This window comes from Podarcis pityusensis (assembly GCF_964106645.2).
Source record: "Podarcis pityusensis genome assembly, chromosome: 8".
In the NCBI taxonomy this organism is placed as follows: domain Eukaryota; kingdom Metazoa; phylum Chordata; class Lepidosauria; order Squamata; family Lacertidae; genus Podarcis; species Podarcis pityusensis.
The window spans coordinates 32,878,164-32,906,032 of NC_138033.1; the positions used below are offsets into that span (position 1 = coordinate 32,878,164).

Genomic DNA, 27,869 nt, shown 5'->3' on the forward strand with positions numbered 1-27,869 from the left:
CTCTACCTATTGTCAGGTGAACTATCCTTTGCAGTTTTGGAAGCAAAAGCATTTTTGTGTTCCAGGGTGTCTGTACCATCCTCCACACTGAACTCACATTATGCTGGGGAATTTGACTGAGAACTTGGCAGGACTGTAAGACTCTCCAGGTCTGGGTCTTTTTTCAGAAGTCTCCTGACAATGTGATGGCCTTGAATGGCCCCAATTAACCTGTGCTATTAGAACATTTAAGGCCATGGGGGTCTCCCCTGGGGAGCCTTTCATGCCTTCCCCCTCCACAAACTCACTCATGTCTTCCTGTTGGGTGCTTCCCTCTCATCCTCCTTTCTTCCTAATAAGCTTCAAGTTTGGAGAAGCCTCAAGGAAAAGGGGACCCCCACCAAGCCACCCCAGTCTGTGGCCCACTTTCTGCTGTTCTGTTGTTATATAATACAGTCTCCCCTGATGTTTTATGGATTCTGGCTAGGATGCCCCACATTCACCCCCAACCCCTTTGCAGGTCCAGTTCTTCCCCAAGGGTGCTAGAGGACATCCTCCCAACTGGGAAAGGGAATTGGGAGTTGACACTTTCCCCCCAGCCATCAATCTCCTTCCTTCCTTCCTTCCTTCCTTCCTTCCTTCCTTCCTCACCTCCCTGCCTCTGTCTCCCTCCAGTCAAGCGAGACACACGCAGTGGAACCTCTTCCAGCGGGGAAGGTTTAAATAAATGATCTTTCTCTCCCTCCCTCTTTTTTAAAAATTGGTGTGTGTAGACGTGGTGACCTGCGAGATCCGTTTCCCCTTCAAACAGTGTCGCTCTCCCATTAAGGTTAATGAGGGAGGGGAGAAGGAGGAGGAGGAAGAGGAGGAGGAGGAGGGACTGAAGACCCCCCCGCTTCCCGCCTGGTAGGATCTCGGAGCACAAATCGCCCAGCCCGGGGAGGGCGGCGTGCTTTGGGCCGGGGACGCTGGCAGGCGAGTCCGGATTCGCCCGTGGCTGTCGTTAGGGCAGGGGGAGCGTCGGGGCGCCTCCGTCCTTTCTCTCGCTGCCTCCCCTGGATGGAGCTGCCTGGCTGATGGTGGAGGAGGCGGCCCACTGGCGGCACGTTTGCACTTTGCAGGGACCCAGCGGCTCCTCCAGCCGCCGCCGCCGCCGCCGCCACCAACAGCACCATCAGGAGCGGGAACAGGAGCTGCTCGGCCGCGTCTCTCTGGCTTCTCCTCCGCGGAGCCGAGCTGCCTCACGCCGCCTCCCAGAAACTTTCTCCGGGCCCAGGAAGAGAGACCAGCCCGGCCTCGGGAGCCCCAAGTCGGCGCTGCCCTTCTGCTGCCGCCGGGAGAAGCCAGCCATGGACCGGGAAGCGGCGGCAGCAGCGGCGGCGCGGAGCTGTCCGTGGTGCTGAAATGTCCGCGCCGGGTCCGGGAGCCTGGCGGGGCTCCTCGGCGTCCCTCTGATCGGAGGCGGCCGCCAAGGGGAGCCGAAGGGGCACCCTCTTTCTCTCTTGCTCGCTCTCTGCCTGCCTGCCTCCCTCCCCATGTTGGATCGGGACCTCTGGGGCTGAAACAGCCATTCCCATGTGGATGCAGGATGGACCCGCTCTGGAGGATGGATCAACTGCTTCTCTACATCAATGCAGCCCTCCTGGTTTATTTCAGCTGTGCCGGCTTCTGTCTGGCGGATGCAGGTAAGCGGGGAAGCAGTTCCTTGGTGGGGTATTAAAAATGGGTACTGGTAGTAGGCACTCTTCCCTCCACACACCCCTCCGCCGTTCTCTGGGTTTGTGTGCTCCATTCCTTAAGGGTGTCATTCGTTTCTTGGAAAAGAAATTCTCCTCAACTTCCCAGACCTGTTGTATTCTCATGCAACGTTTGAACATCCCTTCATAAATGGCTTCACCATCCAATGACAGAAGAGTTGAGGAGGATCAACAAAGGAAAGGGGGGATGTGTGTTTAACATGTGGAACTCATTGTTACATGATTAAGGAAAGGTGAAGAAAGCACCTCTGAGAGTTCTGTTAAGATATTTGCTTTAAAAAGAGGGATCAGCACAGGGCAATGTAGTTTTTACTGGCTGTTAGTCATGCTCAGAGTCTCAAGGAGCCCCTACTTGTTGCAGTGAGATGGAATCATAGACTTGACCTCCAGCCTCCTGTTCCTTTTGTCCAACTGTGCTTGAGAAAAAGGAGCCAGTAGGTAGCCGAAGTGACTTCCCTTTTTTATAATTCAAATGATTTGTGATGATCATATGGAACCAGCTCATGCGGCACCAGGCATGTGGCTTGTTACTCTTAGAATTTGATTCCTGAACTACATGGGCCTTGTTCTGTCCCATGTTTGGTTCTACAGAGCCTTAGTTTGTGAGTCTTCTTATTTGTGGGGGCAGGGGGAGAGACCTATGCAGGACCAGGGAGGGTCCTGAAATGTGTGGAGAGACAAGATGGAGAATTCTACATAATAGCTGCTTCTATTCAAAATTGCCCTCCTGTAAAGCATCCTTGATAGGTTAGTGTCCAGATACCATAGTAGACAAGGCAATATGGGGATCAGCCAAATCTGGCCACCAAAAACAACCAGCTGGACCCTCAACCCACAGATAGAAGAGCTATGCATATGGAATATTGGCTGTGAAGATTGAACTTGTGAGAGAACCCATCAGGCTTCTCAGAGTTGCTCTTCCCTAAGGCTAAGTTACTTTCTAGGAGAGAGGAGCAGACCATTAAACAAGCACAGTTTAATAGGTCTTGTGAAAAGAACAGGTATTTGACTTGTAATTTCATAGCTTGCCTCTGGCTTTAAGAAATTCTCCAATGGGAGAACATCAGGGCCTCAGAAGGGTGCTCAGCAGCAGCCTCACTAACAGATGCATAGACTGAGAAATGTTGTTGGAAAGACCTGAGCTGTCCTGTGGATGCTGATAGCTCATGTGATGATGCGTTGTAGACCACAAGGTCAAGTTTTCTGCTAACTCCATTATTTGTGGAGGACTACAAATTGTGACACCTCAGAAAAGGGAGCTTGTCAAATAACAGACCAAGAAAATTTCCAGCTTGGAAAAATTGGGGCTCTTATTACTTTGTTTAGTGGATGTGTTTCTGTTACTCTTCTCCAGGTAAAAAACCTCTCCGTGGCTAACATTTTTGAAAAATGAAACAAAAACACAGTACTGTAACCCTAACCCTTATTATACCTGTCCAGATTATTATAGGCAGTTTTGTATGTGCAGGCAAACACACACACACACACTGACATTTGTATCCCACCTTTCTTCCATAATGAATCCAAGGAAGAGATGTTTCCCAGACAGTCATGCATTCAAGCGCTAACCAGCCCTAGACCTGCTTAGCTTCAGCAAGGTGGGAGCCTCCTGTGCCTTTATACGAGACCCTGGGACAGAGGAATGGTCAGGTAGTGTGAAGGTTTGAGAAGACACTGTAGAGCAGGGATGGTCACTTGGTAGCCCACAATGCAGATCTGGTCCCTGAGCCACGGTGGCCCTACTAAATTTTTGCCAAGGTTTGCTCCCAGCTTTGTTGATAAGGAAAATGAAACCTTGAAAAAGTTGTAAACAACAGTGATATTCCACAAGTTAATGCTCCGTCTCTCATTTTGGCTGTGTACGTTCTGCTAAGGCAGGTGCTGTATTACTGCAGAGCCTCTCCTGCTCTCTGCTGCCAGAGTTGTTATGGAATCTGACCTCAATGAATGGATCTGTTTGTGGGGTAAAACACCATCCCAATGTCAGAGCCCAGCAAGGCAAGCAGCTTGCATTGTCCATGGCAGGCAGAGGTCAAGTCCAAAAGTGGCACCTGAGACTCTGAAGAACCAGGGGCAGGTGAGCAAAGCTGATGGTTGACTTCCAGAGCAGTTGTGGCACTTGAGAAAGAATTCAGGGGGTGGCAGTATGGAAGGGGGAAAGTATATTTCTAGGTGGGTGAGATACCATATGTTAATGAGAGGATTTCAGAAATGCAGTATAAGCTCCTTATTGGGGGAGTGCCTGCCCCCTGTTGCCACCCCCAAGCTGCCTATGCTCCAGAGTAGGCAGACCAATCTCAGAGGCACAGAGGCAGATGATACAGCGCCTTTGGTTTCCGCAAGGCCCCAGAGCCTTTGTGGCTTCTTTAGTTACCAGGCCTGTCAGAGCCTACTGGAGCTACTGACAGTCACTGACATCACTTTCTCATTTTTCCTCCTTTTTCTATGCATTGGGCACACAGTAGCAAAGTAAAGCCCTGGCTGAGGCTTCAGACACCCACCAGCTGCATTTCTCCAGGATGCCATCTGGGCCATTCTGTCTCAGGGCCCAGATGCATTCTGGGGGAAAGAAAACGGTGAGTGACTGCAGCCTTGGCCAGCAGTGAGCCTTCTGCAATCAAAGAAACATAGAGGGCCCACTGCTTCATTTACTTTACCTGGCAGCAGCCCCTGCCTATGAATGTTCTTGCAACAGAGCCCCTGTTGGTGTCTTGGGCCACCTGATTGCTTGGGGCTGATCAGCTGCAGTCTTCCTTCCTGCCACTATACAGGTAGTGCTCAGCCATTCCCTCTTCTTGCAAGCTGTCCTGGTGGTGCAGATAAGAGAGATCTGCTGTCAGAGTCCCTTGCACTGGGACGTTAAAACTGAACTGCTGTCAGGATACAGAAGTTCCCTGTCTTGGTATAGAGTACATCAGGAGTCTATCTCTGCCCAGGAGCACCCTTGTTACCTGGTACTTCAGGCAGGGCTGCAAGCTGGCCCATGGTGTGTGCTCTTCCTTTTATCCTGCAATGACTCTGAAGCTTGGAAGGTATTGTCATGGCTGGGTGATCTTTGGTAGATGAAAGCATCTAACTCAGGGGATCATGGATATCTGGATCAATTGGATTCTGTGAGCTGATACAGCAATGAACAGGCACAAGAATAATAGAATCATAGAACTGTAGAGTTGGAAGGGGCTGTGAGGGTCATCTAGTTCCCTGCAATGCAAGAATCTTTTTGCCCAAGGTGGGGCCTGAACCTGCAGCCTTGAGATTAAGAGTCTCATGCTCTACATAGAAAGCTGCCTGCCCTACTGAGCTAAACTCATTGGTCCATCTAGCTCAGTGTAGTCTACACTGACTGGCAGTGGCTCTCCAGAGTTTCTGGCAGGGGACATTCTTAGACCTACCGGTACCTGAAGATGCCAGGGATTAAACCTTGGACCTTTTTCACACAATGGAGGTGCTCTGCCAGTGAGCTGTGGACCCCCCCCCCCCGGCATGCCCACACAGCAAACTTGACAGCAGTGTGACTTGTTAAGGGCTCCCAAGCATACAACACAGCATTTCCGTAAGGATCACTAGCAAAGAGTTCTTAGCACCCTCTGATTTGGGGGACGGGGATGGGGAACGAATTCATGACATTCAAGTCAGTTTCAAAACTGCTGAAATTGGAAGTGCAGTAAATAAGGTGCAGGTCTGTTTGCATCCCATGCCCATCACACCACAATGGAATCCAAAATTTTAACAGAAGAGTTTTGGGTCCTAAAATCTAAACATATCACGTTCTCTAGCAAGTTTCTAGTCATCATAGATTCACTGAAAATAACTGGGATATATTTTGCAATCAGAATAGTGAAGTTGTGTCATATAATTTTGCATAATATAGTATGCAAATGAACCATACTTCTATAACCACAAGGTAGAATTAGGGGGTGTTGGCACAAATTGGGATGAGTTGGATGTCTCTGCTAACTGATTTTATGTCTGTGAGGATGTAACACATGGAGACCTTCATGCAACTAGAACTTGCTAGAAGAAGTTGTCTCAGATACAGTCTCCATTCTGGATGTGACTGTTTCAGTTCCACACTGAGGCCTATGAATGCAATTCTCCAAATATTCTGACTCAAGTTTAGTTCCTAAACAAACAAGTCACATGATCATTACACATTTTTTCCTGTGCTACCCTTCTCCCCAATTCTAGACAGGTGGCATCTGGTTCTTTAATCAGTATTAGGAAAAGCACTCTGCACATGCTTCCTCTTCTCTTATGTTGCTTCACACATTCCAGGTTCCAAAGCTAAACAGGGTCTCAAGCAGAATAAGTCCGGTTCTGATAAATGCTGCCCAGTGACCAGCAATTTCCTACCCAAAAGTCCAACCCAAAGGACTTTTCCTGTTCATGCAAAAATGCATTTTGCTCATGTTCTAACTGCAAAGAAATGGCAACCTCAAAGCAATGCAGATGGCAAGCATGTCTCATGGTGCTGGATGCCGCCCCTAGTTTAATGGGGTGACATGCTCTCTCCAGGCAGAGCACATCCCCCACCCCGGCAATGCCCATCTGCTTTGCTTCTTGCTGCCCATGCTGAAGTAGACATAACAGACACACGGTTGTCCTTGACTGCTTCTGTTGTGAAGGAGCAAGTCCGGAAGTCACTTTGTCTGGGAGGCACCGCTGGAGATTTATGAAGGTGTCCTTAAAATGGTGACTGTGGGTAAGATTTGGCACACCCCCCCTCCCAAAAGTCCTTTGCAATTCCAATAGCCACCCATTTCTCCTTTTTCATACCAACGCCATGGCCTCCTCCTCCTCCTCCTATCACCTTATCCTTAGTTCACCTCAGATTCAAGCAGCTGAGATTGAATAAAGGAATGGGATGAAATAAAGGACTCGGTTTTTAGCTGATTTCCTCTTCTCCTCTGTGCCCTCCTGGACACACATACAAACCCTCCACAAACATTTTACTGTGTACATTATGAACTCATCCAAATGGCATTCTCTCCCCCGGCCGCCCCCTGCTTCCCAATTAACATGAGACACAAGCCAGCAGGAACTTATCCCACATCAGCACCATTCATAGTGTGCAAAATCCATCCCTTCAGGGTGGCTGCTCTCCTTCTGCCTAACCATAGGGCCACCTCCATGTGCCATTCAAAAATCCTCCTAACCTAAGATGGATAGGAATGTGGCTCTGTGCAGGCACCCTTCTTCCAGCATGTCACCCTCATTCACCATTTTTTAATAAAGCAGATAGGAACAAACCTTTCATAACGACAGTTACCTCTGCCCATGTACCTCTCCCTCAGCACTGGGCAGCTACAGGGTAACCCTGCTCTCTTAGAATTCAGGAGCAAGATTTCTGTCCAAAGCACATGCTAAGGACTAAACCCCAGCACCTTTCTGTTAAACACTGCCCCCAACCTCTGATGACACTTGCACCCCACTATGCTGAGGGCAACCCGTTAGCCATTTGTTGTAGCCAGCCAGCCAGCCAGCTGCTTGAGAATCCCTCTCTTTCTGCAGTTCCAGGACAGACAGCAAAACAGGAAGCTTATGGAGCTCCCAGTGGGCATTTAGCTGGCTGGATGACACTGTGCAGCTCTATGATGGCATGCAAAGCCCAATGGCAGGACTGAGAGTATGTTCTAGGAGTCTGTGGGGAGAGGGAAAGAACAAGGTGCAAAATTTGATATTGTGTTCAGAAACCAGCAAGCAGGTTCTTAGTCCTTACTGTTGTGAAGATGAGCCAGAAGTGACACGGGCAAAGTCTGTTTAAATCCCAGGAGTTGGAAGAAGCTGAGTTCAATGGTCAGGGGTGTGGCTTTGGTGCTGTACGTGTAGATCCATGTCCCTTTCTTTCATTTCCATAATTTATACAGAACCCAGCTTTACTTTACAAATGTGTGTTAGCTTGGGACAGAAATCCCAGTGTTTTGGGGATGCCCATGTTTCCTCCTTCACAGAGGGCAGTCCTCTAATTTGAAAGTGCCCTCTGCATTTTGTGTGTGTGTGTGTGTGTGTGTGTGTGTGCGTGCGCGCAGTTTGGTCCAAGTCCATTTTATATATAAAGAAGCATAAGGGCAGGGGCCTTGAAGGAGAGGGAGCAGGAGAGGTCGTGAAGCTGTCTGCCAACAGTACTGACAGCAAACTGAACTGGACACAGACTTTCCCACCTGCATTTCTATCTAAATTGCAGATTATTATTTTCTTAATGTGCATCTATTAACATATGCCCATTTTATGCAAATCTGTGTCCTCCTTCTGACAATTTATCTCCACTTCCTTGGTGATGTGTAAGTGGCCACCTTAAAGTGTTTTATTTCAAATCTTCCTTCCCAGCAGTTAATCAAGCCCAGGGATCATTGCCCAGGTTTCAGGCATTGCTTGCTGACAGCAACAGTTACAGCCAACACAGTGCAAACCTGTTGTTGGCTTGAGGGATTTGTGCAAACGCGGAAGGATGCAAACGGTCTTCATATGGATGGTCTACAATTTAGTTTCCCTGTGGTGACTTTAGCAATCTGGGTGCACAACTTGATCGCCTTCTTCCTCACTCCCCGAGGTGTTCATAAGTCATCTTTTGGCAAATGGCACACGGCTAATTTGCACCACTTTATTGGCCCTATCCATAAGCTAAAATCAAAGAACAGAAGAGCAGGATTCATTTAACAAGGGGTGTGCAGATGCCAGAAGGGAATGAAAAAGTTAATTTGGCAGCTGGCTCTGCAGGGAAAAGACTCATGCTGCCAGAGAACTTGCAGGTTTTGACTGGAGCAGAAGCCTCATTGGAAAAGTCCTTCTCCCCACCTCCCCTAATTTCTATTGTCTGCTCAAGGCAATTGCCAAGATAATATTTAAGTCATTTTTACAGCTTGGAAATGTGATTTAGCTCTGTAATAACACCAGGCCTGAGGCCTCTGTGGTGAGCCCTGGCTCGGTCCCTTAAGCCGCTGCGGAAGTGCTGCCCATTACTCAGATGCTGATGAAAGAGGGAACTGAACTGTGCACAATCTTTAAAGGCTCTAGAGTGGTGGTGTAGCAAATGGGCCCTAGGGCAGGTAAAGTGAAATGGACTTATCCTTACAGCACAAAACATGTGCTTCCACCGGAGGTGATCAGCAGCAAGGCTTTCAGGCCGTTTTATTTTCACATGTGCCCACATCAGAGGCATTTTTGCTTGCGGTGCTATCCAGAATTGTTATGGTCACAGAGACATCACATTTGAAGGGCAGTCAAGGGGAGGGGGTCCTGCATTTGGGCTGTGAGTCTTTATTAAAGCTGAGTTTTAATGGAAATGTTTGGTCCCATTTTACCAAATATCCAGTCTAAATCTCCAGATCTATTTGATTGTCATAGCTGAGGTTTGAAGACTTGTCCAAGGAAAGTTCAGCTGGCTAGAGACACTGAGATGGGGAGCCATGGAGAGGCTGAATTTGCGGGAGGCAATTGGTACCCAGTTCAGATCTTACCTCAGCCATGGACTCACCAGGTAGCCACTCTCAGTTAGCCTCCTTCCCCCAATTTGTTGTTGTTTAGTCGTTTAGTCATGTCCAACTCTTCGTGACCCCATGGACCAGAGCACTCCAGGCACTCCTGTCTTCCACTGCCTCCCGCATGCTGGTAGCTTCGAGAACACTGTCCAACCATCTCGTCCTCTGTCGTCCCCTTCTCCTCGTGCCCTCCATCTTTCCCAACATCAGGGTCTTTTCCAGGGAGTCTTCTCTTCTCATGAGGTGGCCAAAGTATTGGCGCCTCAGCTTCACGATCTGTCCTTCCAGTGAGCAATCAGGCTGATTTCCTTAAGAATGGATAGGTTTGATCTTCTTGCAGTCCATGGGACTCTCAAGAGTCTCCTCCAGCACCATAATTCAAAAGCATCAATTCTTTGGCGATCAGCCTTCTTTATGGTCCAGCTCTCACTTCCATACATCACTTCTGGGAAAACCATAGCTGTAACTATACGGACCTTTGTTGGCAAGGTGATGTCTCTGCTTTTTAGGATGCTGTCTAGGTATGTCATTGCTTTTCTCCCAAGAAGCAGGCGTCTTTTAATTTCCCCAATACCTTCCCCCAATACCTCACCCTAGATAATAAGAGTTGGGACTAAGGCCATTCCCTCCCTCCAGTGTCCCAGAGGTGAAGACAGGGACATTGTTTTTGAGGGCTTGTAACATCATCACACCCGTTATTGCTTCCTGCCCCTTCATTTCACATTCCTGACAAGATGGGCCCTGGATCTTTTTCTAAGCACCCCAAATGTTTCTGGTGGACTATTGATTGGGGAGGGGAATTGAACTGAGGAAACATTTGGGTTACCCAGTCAGAGTGAATTTGGGGAAATAAATGAATTTTAGATTATTTAATCTAGAGATGATTTGAAGGGTAACGGATATGGATAATTGAAGGGGAATTGAATTGATTTGAAATGGGATGTGCTGGGACCTTAACTGGGATAAATGAAATGAAGAAGAGCTGGTTTTTAGTGATTTGGGGCAAATTAACTGAGGGATTTATCTGGAAAGTTAGTTGCCTTATTTCAGTATCATTCCAGGGTAACTACACTTATGTACACTTCCTTTGCAGTAAGTCCCTCTGAACTGAGCAGGCTTGCTCCACCCTCAAAGGCAAAGTAAAGACAATTGAATGAGGACATTAGTGTGGGAATGTTCAGGGTGGCAGGAGAGGATATATTGCTTATTAATATCCTTCCTAACTTGAGCTAGCAAGTTCCTTTACTTAGCAGAGTGCATTCCCCTTTACACAGCAGAAAACTAGTGGCAAACTCGTGTGAGTTTCTTAAGACAATATGCAATTCAATCTGGCTTGTCCAGATTGAAATATGTTCTAACATTTTCCTGGTAAGACCCCTTGAATCCCTCCTAAAAGAATAAAGACACCAGAGTCTTATTCATAAGCAATAAAAAGAAAGTTTGCCCACGACCAATGCAGAGCACAGTGTGATCCCTGAAGGCAGGCTTTAGGCTTAAAGTTACAAACTTATACTAACAGGTTTACCCCATAAGGGAGATGACCTGGGGGACTGCTCAGCTGGCAGCCAGCAGTTCATTCCAGGAAGTTCACAGGACAAAAAGAAGATGGAAAAGAGAGACAATGGCAGCATGCCTTTGCCTTTTACCAGGTCAGGAAAGGTCATGCCCACCTACTAGTCACATGCAAGTAACGATGCTCCAGGCCAGGAGGAACAGGAAGTTTCGACTGGCTGGACCAAACATTCCCTTGCATGTCCACTCTAGCAAAACAAGGAATGTTGTACTTGACTGCTCTCAGTGGATTATATCTCACAATTAGGAGCATACATAAGGTGTGGAATGTGGATCCCTGCTTGGTCAGCTGGAAGTGATCCTTTTTTGCCACAAGAAGCTAAGCAAGTGGATAATTACAAATCTGCTATTCCTCTCTGGATTGGGAGAATGACAGGAGGGAAAGAGACTAGCAGCCCCTTTGAGAGCCCTTTTCTATCCACTGCTGTAACCAAGATTGATTGGGGATTCTTGGAAAGAGGACAAACAAGATCTTAGATCACAGTGAGGCTTCGGGAACACAGTCCCTGAATGTTCAGGTTTCATCAAAATAAAAAGTCAGCCTTTAGCCATGGCCCCTTGGATGTTGCTAGACTATAGCTCCCAAGAGTGCCAGCCAGCATGGCCAATGGCCAGGGATAATGGGAGGTAGTCTGAAAACATCTGGAGGGTGATTTTGCTTGTGGAAGACAGAAGAAAAAGAAAGAAGGCAATTTCTGCCTTTCCCAACCTGGTGCCCTCCAGATGTTTTGGACTACAACTCCAATCAGCTCCAGTCAACTGTGGTAGCTGAGGCTGATGGAGATCGGGGGGGGGTCTAAAACATCTGGAGGACACCACATTGCCAAAAACTGTTGTTTTATTCAGTTACTCACTCTGAGATGAACCTCTTAAGACTGGAGCAAATAGAAACAGGACAAGATTCATTAGTAGTGATTTCTCTTGTTCAGGAACAGGGACGATTGATTTTTAGTTCCTGGGCCAGAAAGTAGACATTCTAGTAAGAGAATCTATTTTATAAGTGCCATTTCAGACAAATTAGCAATTTTTTGCCAAATACTTTGTTAGAACCTACTCCCCTGAGGGTGATGGACTGATTCCTTTAATTAGAGCCGAACATGCAAGCTGATGCAAAGCTTTTTAATGTGGGTGGAAAGGGGGCCTCTGAGCCAGCAGGCAACAGCCTCCCAACCAAAACAGAAGGACGTCAACAGTGAGTGGTGGGTGCAGAGTCCAAGAGTGGCACCCTGCTGGAAAAATGGCCCTTTGCAAAGCGACATGGGTAAACTGACAGATTGCTGCCCCGAGGACCTTGCAATCTGGAAATGTGACAGCGGAGGAGGCAGTGAAGGAAGGCAAGCAAAGGCTGGGGGAAGCAGCAGCAACAGGGAGCTAGCGGAGTTACATGCAGAGGAAGGAGCTTTGTGCATACTGGGGAGGAGACGTCCTGGAAGAAGTTTAAAAGGAGGCATTTAAACGGAGTCTGTTCTGGGAGGAGCAGGCAGGATCATTGAAGGGAGCAGGGCATGGCTGGGTGGCTTAGAGGGGGAGAGGGGGAAGGCAGCAACACTGTGCCGCAAATTGCCCTTAGCCAGGCAGTGGGGAAGGCAGACACTCTCATCAGGGTGCCTACCTATTTCTTCCTACTCTCTCTCTCTCTCTCTCTCTCTCTCTCTCTCTCTCTCTCTCTGTGTGTGTGTGTAAACTGATATAGCATAAGGTGCTATCAGTCTCCAGCATGCACACTCGCTCTCCCCCTCTCTCAGAAACAGGGATGCATGAAAGCTGGTTTCTCTCTGGTTCTCATTCTCCCACTCTTTCACTTCAAGTCTCCGCATTTCCATATCAGTTTGCATATTTTTTAAAAAAAAATAATAACCCTCATGCAAATTAACCATCATTTTTTAGTTCCCATTTCCCCTGATATACACATTTTCCTATGCAATTTTGCATAATATACACAATTTTGCAAAGTGATTTCCTCTGAGAGAATGAATTTTTGAATCTTATTTTCTCTTACATTTTGAATGCACACTCTATGCTCCTATATGCATTTTTGTCCACTTTGCTCAGCTGGAGAACGGCACCACAAAAGTTGGAGAAGTGCAAATTTCGAAGGGTGGCTGCATTTCGGTTTGCATATTATTTGGGAAAGTGTGGATAAGGGTAGGTTCGCCTTTAAATGTGAACTGCATCAAATTCCTCCACAAAACCTAGGGCTCAGAAGTAAAATACAAGGCTGCTTCTGCAATGCCCTACCCCCCCCCCCCCCCGAACTGTGGAGCCTTGAAAATCTCTGTGCTTGGTGCTTTCCTCTTTTAGAAATCAACTTCTTGGGAAAGGGGTGGAGTGCGTTCTAAACCCCCCACCACCTTGGCTGCTGGCTCCAGCTACACCCACCCATGGCTTGCTGGAGGCCTAAGATTATGGTGCCTCTGGCCCCATTTGCTGCTCAGTGGTTTTCAGAGCAGTTTCCTCTGTCCTTTCGAGAACAAAAGGCCAGGCTGCCAGGGGGGCTTTGTCCTCTCAAAGTGGCAGGGGGACAAGGTGGTTCGGCATCCATCCCCATCCATCATTCCTTCCCACGGCCTCTGCGTGACTCCAGGTCCAAATAAGTGGCAGAGGTGGGCCCAGGATTTTTGTGTGTACCTTTGTCACTAAGGCACTCTGGAGAGTGCTTTCAGCCCTTGCTAAAAAACCCATAAAGCTGGCACGCTATTATTCTCCATGTGGGAGCCTCACAGAGAAGAGTGCAAAAAAGAATTCTCTGAATAGCAAAGTACACGAGGAAGGCGGGAAACCCTTTTATATTCACACCTCCACTTCCAAGAAGGAAACAAGGACCCCCACAGCCCCAAGAGGAGGAAAGAGAATGAGAGCGAGAGAGGGGTGGTCAGGTTCCAGCTCTTGAGCGAGTGAGAGAGTGAATAGAGATCAGAAAACTTAGCAACAGAACTGCAGGTCATGTTCTTACGCCTCTCATTTCTGCAGAAAAGGTCACGGCACAGGGAACAGAAAGCTGCCACGATGGCATCTTGACATTTAGAGCTTCCTGGCAGGTTCCACTAAGCGATGCCTGGAATTAGACAAAGGCAGCCCAGCCCAGCCCACTTAGCTATAGCTTCAAATGGCTGGAGGGACATCCAGGCCAGGGGCCCAGCCTAGAGGTGGTGGCACTTTGGCACAGAAGCTTGGTCTTTGCAGCCAAGCTGGTGAAGGATCATCCCCACCTCAGTGTGGAATTGCCACCTGTTTCTTTGATAGCTCCAGAATTGAGCATCTCGCCATGTCTACAGAACATCTGTAAGCAGGCTCGTCGTTCAGACTGGGAGGTGGTAACTAGCAGGGCAGCAGGGCGCCTCTGATTGAGGTTCCTTTGGCTAATCTGCATTAAGCCATTGAAAAGTCCTCCCTGAATTTCCCCAGTTGGTAAGCGTGTGAGCTGATGCAGGATCCGCGGGTTCAAATCTGATCTTAAACTTCGATGGCCTTATCTGAGGCCCTGTTTCCTCAAGTTCCCCCAGATCTGGGCACTCTTCACTCTCACAGGTCTCTTGCAAGGTTGACTACATATGGGAAGCACTTTGAACCCACAGCAAATGCTGTGTGTGTGTGTGTGTGTGTGTGTGTGTGTGTGTGTAAAATAAAAGTAAACTTTTAGGGTGCTTCCTATGGCTGCCTAGAACCATGAATGAATGCATAGTATGCCTGTTCATTTGCAGAAAAAAAGGAAAACAAAAGGCAGGAATCTGGAGACTGCAGGCTTTGAAACCTCCAAATCTCTTGGGTGGGAGGGCTTTTGACTTCTCTGTTGGACTGCGTGGGTGCTACTGTGTGTTCGCATGAGTGTTGTGTGTCTGTATGAATAGAGTGTGTGGGAAGGTGAAGTGCAAATGGACGGAACGCAAGTTCCACAATGAGTGCACCACCATCCGTGGCTCTCACTTGCTGCTAAAAAGCTTTCGGCATCCCTTGACCCTTCTGGAAAGGCTCTGCAGTCTTTAAGCTTTTTACAATGTCGGGGGTGCACCCTGCAGAACGGGAACAAAGTGACCTACAAACTCCTCTCTGCCTGGCCTTGATACAAATTCCGCTGTGCTCCCTTGCTGCTTTTACCGTAAGTGCAGCTTAGGAAGCCCCAGAGCTCAAAGGCTCTCAACTGCAGCCAGGAAGGTTGCTGCTTTTTGGCCCTTCAGAGTGGCCAGCGGGGATGGGAGCTGAGCTCCAGTGCTGGTTGCCCTTGGGAGAGCTCAGCTGCAACAGCAGGATGCAGCTGCAGTCATGCCGAGACTGCAAGACTGTGCCCACTTGACCTGGGAGTAAGCCCCGCTGAACTCATTGGGATTTACTCAGAGTAGGCATGTGCAGGATTGTGCTGTGAATCCCTTTTGTCTGCTGTTTGCATGCCAAAGGAGCAGCTGCTAAATTGGCACCCATCCATCTAGTTGGCTGTTCAGAGAAGACTTAAGTTCTAATCCACGATTATTTATTTTTAAAAGTAATGCTTTAAAAGTAAAGCTTAAGGCAGTGATGAGAAAGCTGTAGCAGAAATGGACATGCTCATCCTATAACTAGATGTGTGCTTTCTTTTTTCTTTTTCTTTTTCTAAGAACCTTGTATTCCTCCCAAATCCCAAAGAGTAGCTATGATCAAAAACAGTGACAGGCTCTAGGTAAGCAAATGGGCCACTGGCTAGTTTCTTGTTGGCCTCCTCACACCTGCTGGGAATCTTGCAGACCCTGTTAAGTAACAGGCACCAAATTTACTGGCTTGCTTTTTACTTGGGATTGGGCTTTCCAGTGGCAACTAAATATCTTGCTCCAATATAATTTTGGAATTAGAGCAATGCAATTAGTGAGAGAGAGGGGAAGAAGATATCTTCTTACTTGCTTCCCTTTGCCCACCCCCCTCATGTGAGATTTCTCAAGTGAGTTTTCCCATCTCCGGGCGAATTCACTTGTCTCTCTACATCTCAGGACCCACCCATATCTCATCCTTATGCATATTGTGAATCCCTTGTGCCTCCTTGCCCGTGTGACGTTCTTAGCCAGCTACTGCTGTCCCACACTTGCTCTTCCCTAAATCCAGAGATCCCCTTTGCTTTGAAAATTCATATAGGAGAGCTGCATCAATTGCATATAGGGAATCTCTGGATATATGGAGGGGAAAGCCTGGGACAGTAACAGTTAGAGGGGAGCACCACGCAGACAAAATACACAGTAAGATGAGGTATGGAAAACCTATTTCTTAGGACCATTGTGAGGCTAATGTTTGCCTGCATTCTCTCCTTTCCCCGGGGCATATTCTAATGTGTAAACTAGTGTGTTTTTCCTAGCGCTTATCCAGTTAGGGGCTTATCTGTGCTGCATATGTAGATCCATGCACACACACGGCAGAGTCTTCATCACCATTATTCTTGCATAATTCTTCTTCTTCATTCAAAGCATGCTGCCTACATTCTCCCAATATTTTAAGGTGTTGTTGTAAAACCTGGAGGGGTCTGTGCAGGAGAAGGCTAATGCATCCAGAGGTCTTGCTGGAGTGTCTCTTAACAGTCCTGGGCAAAGTTGCCAGATGCATCATTTATTTGGGAGACTACAGGTGATGTGTTTCCATGGGAGTTAATTGTCCAGTGATTGCTTCTTGATACAGATCCACTGCTACTGGTAAGAAGCATTGCAATGCATGGCCTCTGAATACTAAGGTTCCATTTAGCTGTAAGGGCTACTAGCTATCCAGACATGTTGCCTCCACAAATTTCCCTTCTGCATGTCTCCAAACCACCCCAACATGAGCAACCATCAGCTCTCCTTCAGGTGGGAGTGCCTAATAATAATACTGTCCTTCAACTGAGGATCACAGGGAGGTTTTTAATATAAAAACACAAAAATGCTTAACATAGTAACAAATAAAAACAATAAACCCCCTGCAGTTTAAAAAGCCATAGATTGTTGCTGTTATTTATTATGTTTCTTCTGATAGTCAATTCCATTAGCTAATCATGTGTGGTGTGAAGAAGTCCTTCCAGCTTCCTTCTCTCCTGCTAAGCATCTTCTCCATTCATGTGATGTGAATCTCCCTCTCCTTGCAGACAGCCCCTCCGCTCCAGTCAATGTCACAGTCAAGCTCCTGAAAGCCAACTCAGCTGTTGTGACCTGGGACGTCCTGGAAGAAGAGGTGGTCATAGGATTTGCCATCTCCCAGCAGGTAGGTGGCAAAATCCCTTCCTTTAAAACTGGACTTTTTGTAAGATCAGAACGGAGGTTCAATAAACAGCCAATGTTGTCTAACCTACCAGCAACTTTGTGCAGTTGAATCAGTAAAGAGGTTGTCTGGAAGCAACCTCAGATTCAGAATTGTTTCTTTGCATCTAGTCCTCGGATCATAAAACAAGCTACGTATCCTTATAAAAATAGCACTAGTTGACAAAAAATAAAATAAATAATATTCTGACTATCCCTGGCAAATCACAGCATTCCCTTTCAGTTCCTATTTTTAACAGATGTAAAAATAAAAGATATACACAAACCTGAATAAATTTATATGAAACCTGAACAAACTGTTACAGTAATTAAGAGGCTGATGCAACTCACTGCCTAAAGAGTTTCCTTGTCAATCAAACTTCAGAAAGATGCAATGACTCTCTCTTCCCTCATTCCATTCAGACATTCCCCTGTCATCAAAATTTAAAGGTCTTCTGACACCTTGTCCTGTGAGCAAAAACAAGTTATTTCAAAGCAGCAAGCAAATGATTGGGACCAGTGGCACAGGAAGATGTGTGCGGTGGGGCGGTTCGCTCTGGTTGCCACAACTGAGGGGGGGTGACAAACTGGAGAAAATAAGTATTTAAAAAATAAACTTATTGTAGCACCTCTCCGAGAGGTTGTCGGGGCTCCCCGGGTCCCAGATGTCACCCTCCTTGCCTTGAAACCTTCGCCCCGCCCCCAACCCAGCTGGCCAATCAGCTGTGGCTGGGGGCAGGACGAAGGCAAGGAAAGGGCTGGTGTTCCAAGGCCGACTTGCATAGCCTCCTGCCAGCAGTGGTTGGGTTTTTTGGGCCACTGCAGCGGCCCCCACAGGCTGCTGCTTCCTGTTTCAACCACCCTGATAAGAGGAGAGGAGAGTGGTCAAAAGCAGTCAATAAACTGTGTCTCAATGAGCTCTTGCAAAAACATAGGAACCAAAAGCAGCTGGGAGGCAGGTCCCTGAACCAGTGGCCTTAGCACCTGCCAACAGCGGTTGGGCTCTCGGGCGCGCGGGCACTGCGGACGACCTCCTGGGCCGCTAAGCCAAAGCTGTTTATGCTCACAATGTTCAGTAAATGAACAAGAAAATAACACTTGCGACTCTAAGTATCTTATTTTTCCTTCTTTTAATAATCTGAATGTGTGGGGGGGAGTGACAAGGAATTTTCTGCACCAGGTACCACCTGACCTTGCTACGCCTCTGATTGGGACAGGCTTTGGTTTAAACAATGGGACCTGCTGCTACCATTTCTCATTTGGCCCTTTGGAATATGTGGGTGTTTTGCTTTCTCCCCCTGCAGAAGAAGGATGTCAGGATGCTGCGCTTCATCCAGGAGGTGAACACCACCACCCGCTCGTGCTCCCTCTGGGACCTGGAAGAGGACACCGAGTACATTGTGCACGTCCAGTCCATCAGCATCCAAGGCCAGAGTCCAGCCAGCGAACCAGTCCACTTCAAGACCCCCCGGGAAGCGGAGAAACTGGCTTCCAAAAACAAAGGCAAGTCAGGAGGAGGCTGTGGGCCCTGGGAGGTGGGAGACAAGCAGCACTGTTTGCAGGAGGGCAGTGAAGTGGAGCTACAAGTGGCAAAGGGACCCCACTGAGCCACTGCTGTCAGCTGGAATGGAGTACCAGAAGAAGGTGAGAGCCAGCAGGAGATAATTCTCATTTTGCGCACCCTGCCTCTTCCAGGAGGAGGGTGTCCACTGCTGTGGCCCCTTCCTCCAGGACCCTCTAGCTGGTCAGATGAACATTCTTCTTTCAGCACAGCTGGGAAGTGGAAGCAAGCAGCTGGAAGGCCTAAACTGGGGCTGTGCAACATTTGCTGCTGCTGCCAACACCTCTGCCCAAGAGGGAATGCATCAACCCTGCCTTGCCACCTGCCAGGTCCATGATACAGCCCTTGGGTTACTGGGCCTTTTCAAGCACCTGCCCAGCTGGAACAAAAGGCGAAGCTGCTGCGTGTGTATTGGGGGGTGGGTTCTGCATTGTGTGGATTTGTGCAAAAGGGCTAGGGTGGTATACACCCACATCAGGCACCACAGCAGCCTTTCCAGGTTTGCAAAAATCAGTTTGGTGGTGTCGGAGCCAGCCGTTACAAATGGCGAAGTTTAGCATAAAATTATGACACAGAGAGCCAGCAATATTTTCATGATGGTAGGAGCAGCTCCTTTTAACTTCCCTCTCCTCCTGCAAACTTCTTTATTATCCTTTGTCCTCTCTCCAGCCGCATGGCTGTTTTCCAATGTCTCACCGGTCAAGGCTTTTATTGCCCCCAACACCTTATAGGGTCATCCCTGCCCAGAGGAAACACAACTGCAATACATTCCATTACATTGTAAAGCTCAGAGTGCTGGTCAGCCGAGGTCAGGGGGCACCCTGCAATATTACAAGCCTTTACCGTGGCTTTATGACTCCCACATGCCCTCTTTCTTTATTTTATATCAGAGTCAATACGCGATAAGCGACTCTTTGACACCAGAAGCGGGCCGCAGACTGGAGAACCATGCAGTACATATAGAAATTAAAGAAGGAATACATTGGATACAGCAACACAAAATAACACAAATAACTACTATAATGATCACTAAAATCAATAAATGTCGAAGCCAACTCCCATCTGGGAGCCAAGAATATAAGAATTCTGATTCCAAGCTGCATGGTAGGCTTCTTTCCTAGTTTTTAGCCATGCACTGGTGTCACTCCTATAGCACTGAGATTTGTCACTGTATATTCCTGTAAGAGAACAAGAGCTATTAAAAGTGAAATTCAATGTATATTGACAGTTTGGCTATATGCCCCATGATTCTTTCCCCTCCTTAATTTGAAAATAAATGGGGGGAGGCTCATGGAGGGTCAATTGTACTGGAGGCCAAAAAGTTTGCTTAGGGGATATAATATTAGTAAATTGAAAAGATCCATTGACAGGCACACCATGAAGCATTATGCCGGAATAACTGGCATACACACCCAACATTTAGAAGCATGCAATAAACTGGCAAACATAATCATATCTTGTACAAAAATATCATCCCTCCATATCTTAGGACAATTTTCTCCCCTAAAAGTCTTATTCAACAACGCTGTTCTTCTAGTTCGAAAGTGGCTGAGCCGTGGATACTGCCAGCCAGAGTAGGATTCAGGCGACAGCTGCTTGCCAGCCGATAAGGTGAAATATGGTGGTTTCAACTGGACTGGTCGTCTGCTTCTCTTCCTTGTATAACAGTGCAGCAAAGGATGGCAAGGCAAATGGTTAGGAAGGCAAACACTGCCAGGTGCAGCTCGTGTGCAGCACCTCTAGGTGGCGCATGCGGAAAGGTTTCAATGCTTCACCCACAAAATGTTGACAAAGTGTAGGGGAGTTCCACATGCCTTGAGGCAGGACAACCCACTGATATCGCTGGGTGGGCTGCGAATTGTTATATGCTGGCAATGTAAAAGCAAACCGTTCCCTGTCTGCTGGAGCCAGTGGGATGAAGATGGTTCAATGTGGCCGAAAGTCAATTGTTCAGAAATAAGCTGGTCAGAGATAGCTGGTGCCGCTGCTGCGGATTTTTCTTTTGGTAGAGGCCACTGTTCTACCCCCACTGGGGTATCGGTGATCCTGGTTTGCCACACTGGAAACAAGTTGTATCGGTGGCTACAGGCTGGTTTTCATTTAGCGCTGCTGCCAGCAGATAAGCCTTGTGGCTGGCTGCACCGACAGACTGACAAATGCGAAGCATGGCTGCTGTGTCTGTGGCAGGATTGTGTATTATCGGTCGTAACGCAACCTTACAATCCTCATTGGCATTTTCAAAGGCCAATTGTTTGATGATTATTTGTTTGGCTTCAGGATTTTCAATTTGGCGACTCACTGCTGTAAGCAGCCTGTCCATAAAGGAAGAATATGATTCTCTTGCCTCTTGCCTGATTGAACCCCACCTTGATTGAATACTGGGTTCTGGGATTTTTCTCATTGCTTGTTTAGCAGCAAGAGCAGTGTCCCTCAATAAGATTTGCAGCAGTGTGGCTTGCACTGAAGCTTGAGCGAAGGGACCACGCCCCAACATGGCATCTAAGACGTCTGCGAGGGTAACATTTGGATTATTTCCTCTGACTTGTTGTAACAAGGCTGGAGCATAAGCACGGCAGGCAGTTTCCCATTCGTGGGCAAACAAAACACCAGCTGATGGGGGCAACACTGTATGGGCCTCTGGAACCAAGAGCTGGGCTAATGTGGCTTCTAAAAGCGCCTGTGTATATGGGGCTTGGAGTCCATTGGCCTTTACTGACTGTTGCAGCTCTCTCAAGATCTTAAAGTCAAAAGGTTGGTGTTGGGCTTGGGTGCCTGCCGGGGCACCAGCAGGGGGCACAATAACAGGGAATGCCATAGTATCCTGAATTAAGGAACAGGCAAGAACTGCACGTTGAAAAGGAGTAGCTGGTTCTGCCACTGAAAGATTAGGATCATTGCCAGCCAGACCACGGTATTTTTGCAGGATTGGGTCCTCAGGTGAGGAACTGTAGTCTGGAGGTTTGGGGTCTGGAGCTGCTGGCAAAGCAAGTATTGGAACAGACTCTAACACAGCAGGCTGGAGTAAGGAAGCTGAAGGTTGTGTTGGCAATGCAGCCATGGAGATATTTTTTGGTGATAAAGAGTCCATGGCGTAACGAACCTTGCACCATGCATTTAGAATCCGAACACTTATGCTGGGGTGCCCATGAAAATGTTCCCCTATCTTGTCCCAATGTTTCAATTCCCAAGTCCCATCTGCAGGAAACCAGGGGGAATGCTCTTCGATAGCCAGAATGAGCTGTATTAAATCACCCTCCGGAACTTCCAATTCGTTGGAGGAGAGGAGAAATTTTAAGTCTTTTAAAAATTTCTGTTGGGGAGCAGACAAAGAGCTGCCCATTTTTCTAAAATCAATATAAATAAGGGATCGGAACTCACCGGGATCTTTTTAAGATGATTAGCGCTTGAAGCCCTTTCCGGGCGTAGTGAGCCGATGATATCCTTTGCTAGGATCGATAAACCTCACACGGTTTCCTTTTAAAATCCTCAGTCTGCCTCAGACTGTTTTCTTTAAGTTGCCTCACACGGTTTTCTTTTAAAATCCTCTTAGTCCTCAGACGTATTCTTTTATTCAGCCTCACACGGGGCACCACTTGTCGGAGCCAGCCGTTACAAATGGCAAAGTTTAGCATAAAATTATGACACAGAGAGCCAGCAATATTTTCATGATGGTAGGAGCAGCTCCTTTTAACTTCCCTCTCCTCCTGCAAACTTCTTTATTATCCTTTGTCCTCTCTCCAGCCGCATGGCTGTTTTCCAATGTCTCACGTTACCTCAACCGGTCAAGGCTTTTATTGCCCCCAACACCTTATAGGGTCATCCCTGCCCAGAGGAAACACAACTGCAATACATTCCATTACATTGTAAAGCTCAGAGTGCTGGTCAGCCGAGGTCAGGGGGCACCCTGCAATATTACAAGCCTTTACCGTGGCTTTATGACTCCCACATGGTGGCTGGGAAAACAGCAAGGAGGAACAGAATAGTGCGTGGGGGCAGGGGGGGTGGGATAACAATGAGTGACCTAGCACCCAGCAAGGCAGAAGGGGATAGAAGTTGCTCATCACTCAAGTGTGAGAAAACCTCGAACATTCTGAAATCCTCTGGGTTGTACCAAAATAAGGTTTACTCAGTGCAGACCCAGTAAAATGAAAGGATATGACTGACGTAGGGCCAGCAAGGGGTCTACTCTGAGTTAGGACAGGATGACCACTTATACATCGCACAAAAAGAGGCCACAGATCTGCTTTCGTTTGTTTATACACATGTAGAAATAATAACTATGAATTAAATAGAAGCACAGCATATCTTCTCATAGCTGGGGAGACCTTGACCAGGTTCCTTGTGAGGGAGGGGCTGAGGGTGCCACGGCTTGTTTTTCCAAGATGAGAGGTGTCTATCTAAAAAGCCTCTGCAATGCCACAGGATGCTGCCGCCGGGGCTGATGGAAGGTGTGGTCCAAAATGCCTGGACACCACCAGCTTGGCAAAGGCTGCTATCAGAGGCTCCAAGGTACATTGGGGGAAGCCACATGGTCCTCACACCTAGGGATACCTTGCGTACTTGAAAGCCGTGCTTCACAAGTCAACTCTTTGCCCAATTCTTTGTTTAGGGTAACAAAAATCTATGAGGGTAGGTTTGGAATGGAGCTAAGGTCCGCCTGCCATCTCTCTCTCTCTCTCTCTCTCTCTCTCTCTCTCTCTTTCTCCCCATCCTGTGCAGATGAGGTAACGATGAAGGAGATGGGAGAGAAAAACCAGCAGCTGCGAGCCGGGGAGATCCTCATCATTGTCGTGGTCTTGTTCATGTGGGCAGGTCAGTATGAGTCCCCTAAATGCATGCAAAATAAATGCATGTATTGGGGGTTTTGGACAGAGAATTTTGTGCACACAAAAAGACCCTGAAGACATGTGCACAGGTGGACATAACTAGGCAATCATTTTCACAATATGTCCCCGCCTGTGTGCATTGGATGCTTTAAAAAGTACAAGAGGAGAGGCTGCTGCCCCAATTATGTTTCCAGTCTAAAACTGAACATAGATCAGACTGCAGTGGAAAGAGGGCAGAGGGAGGGATGAATGAGGAAGAATAAGCAGTTATTTGGGTTACATGTGCTTGGGTTCGACTATAATCAAGTATAGAGATTATTAGAATTTTACCAGCTTGCACACAAGTATGGTTGTTATGTTTCTAGATTTTGTTGTGTTTCCAATGTGCTCTTACCCAGCTTGTTTCCTGGGGTGGATCTAAACACGGGGGGGGGGGGGGAATGCTATTAAAAAAAGTCAGAAGTTAGATTGTAAAAACAAAAGAAAAAAATCTCTATGGAAAATCGTGTTTTAAAATTTCCTGCTCTCTGTCGCCATCTGGTGCACATTCAAACAGCTATTTCTTTAGCTGAGAAACAGCTGAGTCCCTGGGGTTGGGACTTGTTAGGAACTGAAATAACTTCACAATAGCCACTCACCTCCCTGGATAGTCCCCAGTGCCACAAGACTCTTTTGCCTTTATTTGTCCCATCAGAGTCTTGTACAGTGGTACCTCGGGTTACATACGCTTCAGGTTACATGCGCTTCAGGTTACAGACTCCGCTAACCCAGAAATAATACCTTGGGTTAAGAACTTTGCTTCAGGATGAGAACAGAAATCGTGCTACGGCGGCGCGGCGGCAGCAGGAGGCCCCATTAGCTAAAGTGGTGCTTCAGGTTAAGAACAGTTTCAGGTTAAGAATGGACCTCCGGAACGAATTAAGTACTTAACCCAAGGTACCACTGTAAATTGCCAGCCAGTCAAGATTTCTCACTATGTGCCTTCTCTGAAATTCTGAAGAAGTCTAAACAGACAAATCAAGTGTAAATTGTCGCCCTATGCCTGCCTTGCAATCCGCTCCTGTTTCTCTGTGGTATTAGTATTTTTTACTAGAGTGCCTATTTAACTACCCCCTGTTAAAATGACAGAATTGTTAAAACAATAAATGGCCTGAAGCATTATTAGAGCATAAATCAGCAGAATGGCAGTAAGCCCCAATCCTCTTAAAATCTACTACCAGGAATTGAGGGGGAGGGCAGGCGTGGAGAGACAAAAAGAAAACTTTCCTGTAAGCAAAACTGCTCCCTCTGTGACAGAATCATAGAACTGTAGGTGTTGATGTATGACCAGTTTATGAGGACATTCAAAGCACATCCAACACACATGTAAAAGACAGAACATCCCACAAAGAACCCTGGGAATTTGATAAGGGTACTGGGAATTGCAGGTCTGCAAGGGGGAACCATGCTTCCTTGGTTTGGGGAAAGCAACGTGCTTTAAATGTGTGTTGAATGTAATTTGTGTTGAATCTAAGGTCTGCTTTTGGAATTAAGATTAGCTTGCAATACTGGGCATGCTGGGCTTTTCTTTTTAGACTTCTTAAGAGATGTCATAAGGAAAGACTACATATGGAAAAGTTAGAGGGGCAACTCCCCACCATCCCATAATGGTTCCTGCTCTATCAAAATAAATAAAAGTGTGCTAGTTTATAGTCTCCATAAATATTCAAGCCCCTTCTGCTATAATTCTGCAAGTTTGCCAGGAGGTTGTTGCCAGTGTGAGTCATTTGTAAAAACAGAAGGCTTGGACGTGCTTTGAACTCATATCCTCACATTTTTACCTCCTATAAACCCAGATGTGTGGTGTAGGTGAGGAAGCCTGTACTTCCTGCACATGCCCAGAGACTCCTGTTCTTTATTGTCTCTTTTCTTCCATCCGTATCAACTGCTCTGTATATTTAGGTGTACACATATTGACGAATAACTCCCCGAGCCAATGCAGAGTATTGTCTAAGGCCGTTTCCCATACAGTCACTGTTTACGGGTGGGATTCAGTCACATCAGGCTGCACAATTACAACTGATCTGGAGCTCTTGCGAAACAAAACCTCCCCTCCACCTGGAAAGATTGGATGGGATAAGGAACATGATAGGGAAAGGCAGTGGAATGAGGAGGATAACAAGGTGGATTATCATTCAATAGCTGCCGCCGCCTAATCTCTCTGCACACAAGCCAGGCTGAATGCTCATTAAGCAGGCTGCATGGAACCGACTTAAGGGGGTGAGCGATAAGCCCCCAGTTTAAATACTGCCTTGGCCATGAACAAATTCGGTAGCCTCAGGCATCTCTCACTCTCAACATCAGCCCACCTTCCATCTGCAGAATGGTCATAAATATAAGCAGTGCTTTTCTCCAGGGGATACTCAAAGGTGCGCGGTACCGGCACTTTTCCCCATTGTTGTTAAAAAGTGTGACGCTTACTGTAACAACTTCATGGTGAGTACCGACACCTATTTTTCTAGGGAAAAAGCGCTGAATATCAGGCTGTTTTACCTCCTCAAAAATAAATAAATGTTCCCTGAGCAAAACAGCTTACAAAGATCAATCATAAAAAGTCCTATTATTATTATTATTATTATTATTATTATTATTATTATTGTTATTATTATTAATTACATTTCTATCCCACCTTTCCTTCCAAGGAGCTCAAGGTGGTGGTGTCCATGGTTCTCCCCCTCCTCATTTAATTCCCACAACAACTTTGTGAGGTAGGTTAGGCCAAGAAGCAGTGACTAGCCCAAGGTCCCTAGTGAGCTTCATGGCCGAGTGGGGATTCGAACCCTGGCCAATCTCCAAGCGGCAAGAGACTCCGGGGGGGGGCCTGTACTTACCCAGGGTGCAATGAGGGTCATTGGAGACTGCAGTGTCTTTAGGATATATGACTTTATTTACATATATATACAACCTGAGTATAGGATGGAGGGGCCCAAAGAACTGTATTTTAATATTTTGTTGGAAGCCATCCAGAGTGTCTGGGGAAGCCCAGCCAGATGGGTGGGGTATAAATTATTAATTAATTAATTAATTAATTAATTAACACTTCCATAGATCTTGCCTCTCCTTTAGGTCTCCAGGGAAGCCCCAAGCCACAGCTTTGGGTTCAGCACAGAGCAAGACACGCCTCTCTGTCCAGCTTCCAGCCCAGCCAAACTCACCCCCACACAGCCCCGCTTGGCCTATTGTTCTCCATACTAGGATGACCCTGGCATCCAGCCAGGAGAGGTGGGGAAAGGCCCACCCATTTGTTTCTATGACAAGGGAGCTCGCTGTTTTCAGCTGCAAATGCAGGATACTTAGCTGAGCAGCTAAGGCCATTACACTGACAAAGGGACTGGTCTGACCAGTTTAGGAAGCTTCCTCCTATAGCTTCCATCCCACCCCCCAAATAAAAGGACTTTTGCAGTAAGGAAAGTGATGAGAAAATGTGCTGGAAAGTGTGGAATAACAATTGCTTGTTGTGCTCTTGTATACCCCTCCCACAAACGGCTCACTTAAGAATGGATATCGCAAAACCTACTTGCCTACAAGTCAAGAGGCTCAATAATGTTGAAGGTTTCAGGAAGGAGTCAGTCTGGGTGGTAGACATGCAGTAGGTCCCTTCAGATCTGTAATGTTGTGTATGAGAGGCTAAAATCTATAAGAGGAAACCTGTCAGACCAGTTTGTTTGTCAAGATGATGGCCTGGGCTGCTCAGCCAAGTGCCCATCATCTGTATCTCAACAATGAGCTCTGTTGCCATGGAGACAAGTGGGGGGCTTTCCTCTCCTTCACTGGGCTGGATGTCACATCACCCTAGGATGAGAGGGTAGGGTTGCATATAACAATAAATTGGTCAGCTCGGTAAGATAGTCCAATGGGATTATTTTCATCATCTCCCCAGTATAGCAGAGGTTGAGGCCAAGAGAGAGGAAGAGGTGTTTGGACCCACAGTGCTCTCACTCCCAGTTGTAATACAGCAACCCAGCTCCCTGCTAGCTTCACCTGTCCCTGGCATTTTGAAAGCAAGCTCTGAAGTGGCTCCTCTTCATCCCGCTTCTGCATTGCCTTCTCCTGCCAGCTGGGACTTGCCAAGCACGAGCTAATGCAAAAGGCAGCTCAGGCTTGTTTGCTTTCTGTGCTCAGCCCCCTAGCTCCATTGACAGCTGCTTTTGCCCCTTCTGCAGTATGAAACATTTATGAAAAGCAGAAACACTCTGCCAGGGAGCTTTGCAATTGCTTTCGCTGGAAGCACGGGGGAAGGAGGGCCGTTTCAGGTGAAGCAAGCAGGCCAGCAAATCAATGAGACAGCAAACAGGATAATTTACGTCCTTCTCTGGGGACGAATTTTGCCTCTCCCTTCCTACTCTCCAGCTTCCTGGCCAAAGGACTTTCTGGTTTCTTTTAGACAAGATGTGCACAGAGGGGTACAAAACAAAGCTGTTGAACAGCCAGCCCTA

The 27,869-nt window shown here is 47.3% G+C and overlaps 1 protein-coding gene and 1 long non-coding RNA gene across 3 annotated transcripts in view; one reads left to right on the plus strand and one right to left on the minus strand.

Annotated features, from left to right (window-relative positions):
• Window positions 1-892: 892 nt before the first annotated feature.
• The window catches only part of FNDC5 (fibronectin type III domain containing 5), a 193,438-nt gene continuing 166,461 nt past the window's right edge, over window positions 893-27,869 (plus strand). Inside the window, exons 1-4 of the mRNA XM_081019711.1 lie at window positions 893-1,664; window positions 16,857-16,972; window positions 18,312-18,510; window positions 23,288-23,380. Of these exons, the coding sequence (XP_080875837.1) occupies window positions 1,568-1,664; window positions 16,857-16,972; window positions 18,312-18,510; window positions 23,288-23,380 (505 nt within the window). The 5' untranslated portion in view covers window positions 893-1,567. The remainder of the gene's footprint in view (window positions 1,665-16,856; window positions 16,973-18,311; window positions 18,511-23,287; window positions 23,381-27,869) is intronic.
• Window positions 16,616-27,228, minus strand: LOC308484712. Of its 2 annotated transcripts, none has more exons than XR_013990088.1 (3): window positions 26,951-27,228; window positions 17,359-17,475; window positions 16,616-16,930 (listed from the first exon to the last, which is right to left on the minus strand). It is a non-coding gene; the product is annotated as an uncharacterized lncRNA (long non-coding RNA). The 2 variants fall into 2 exon arrangements; XR_013990089.1 differs by having other exon boundaries at window positions 26,955-27,224.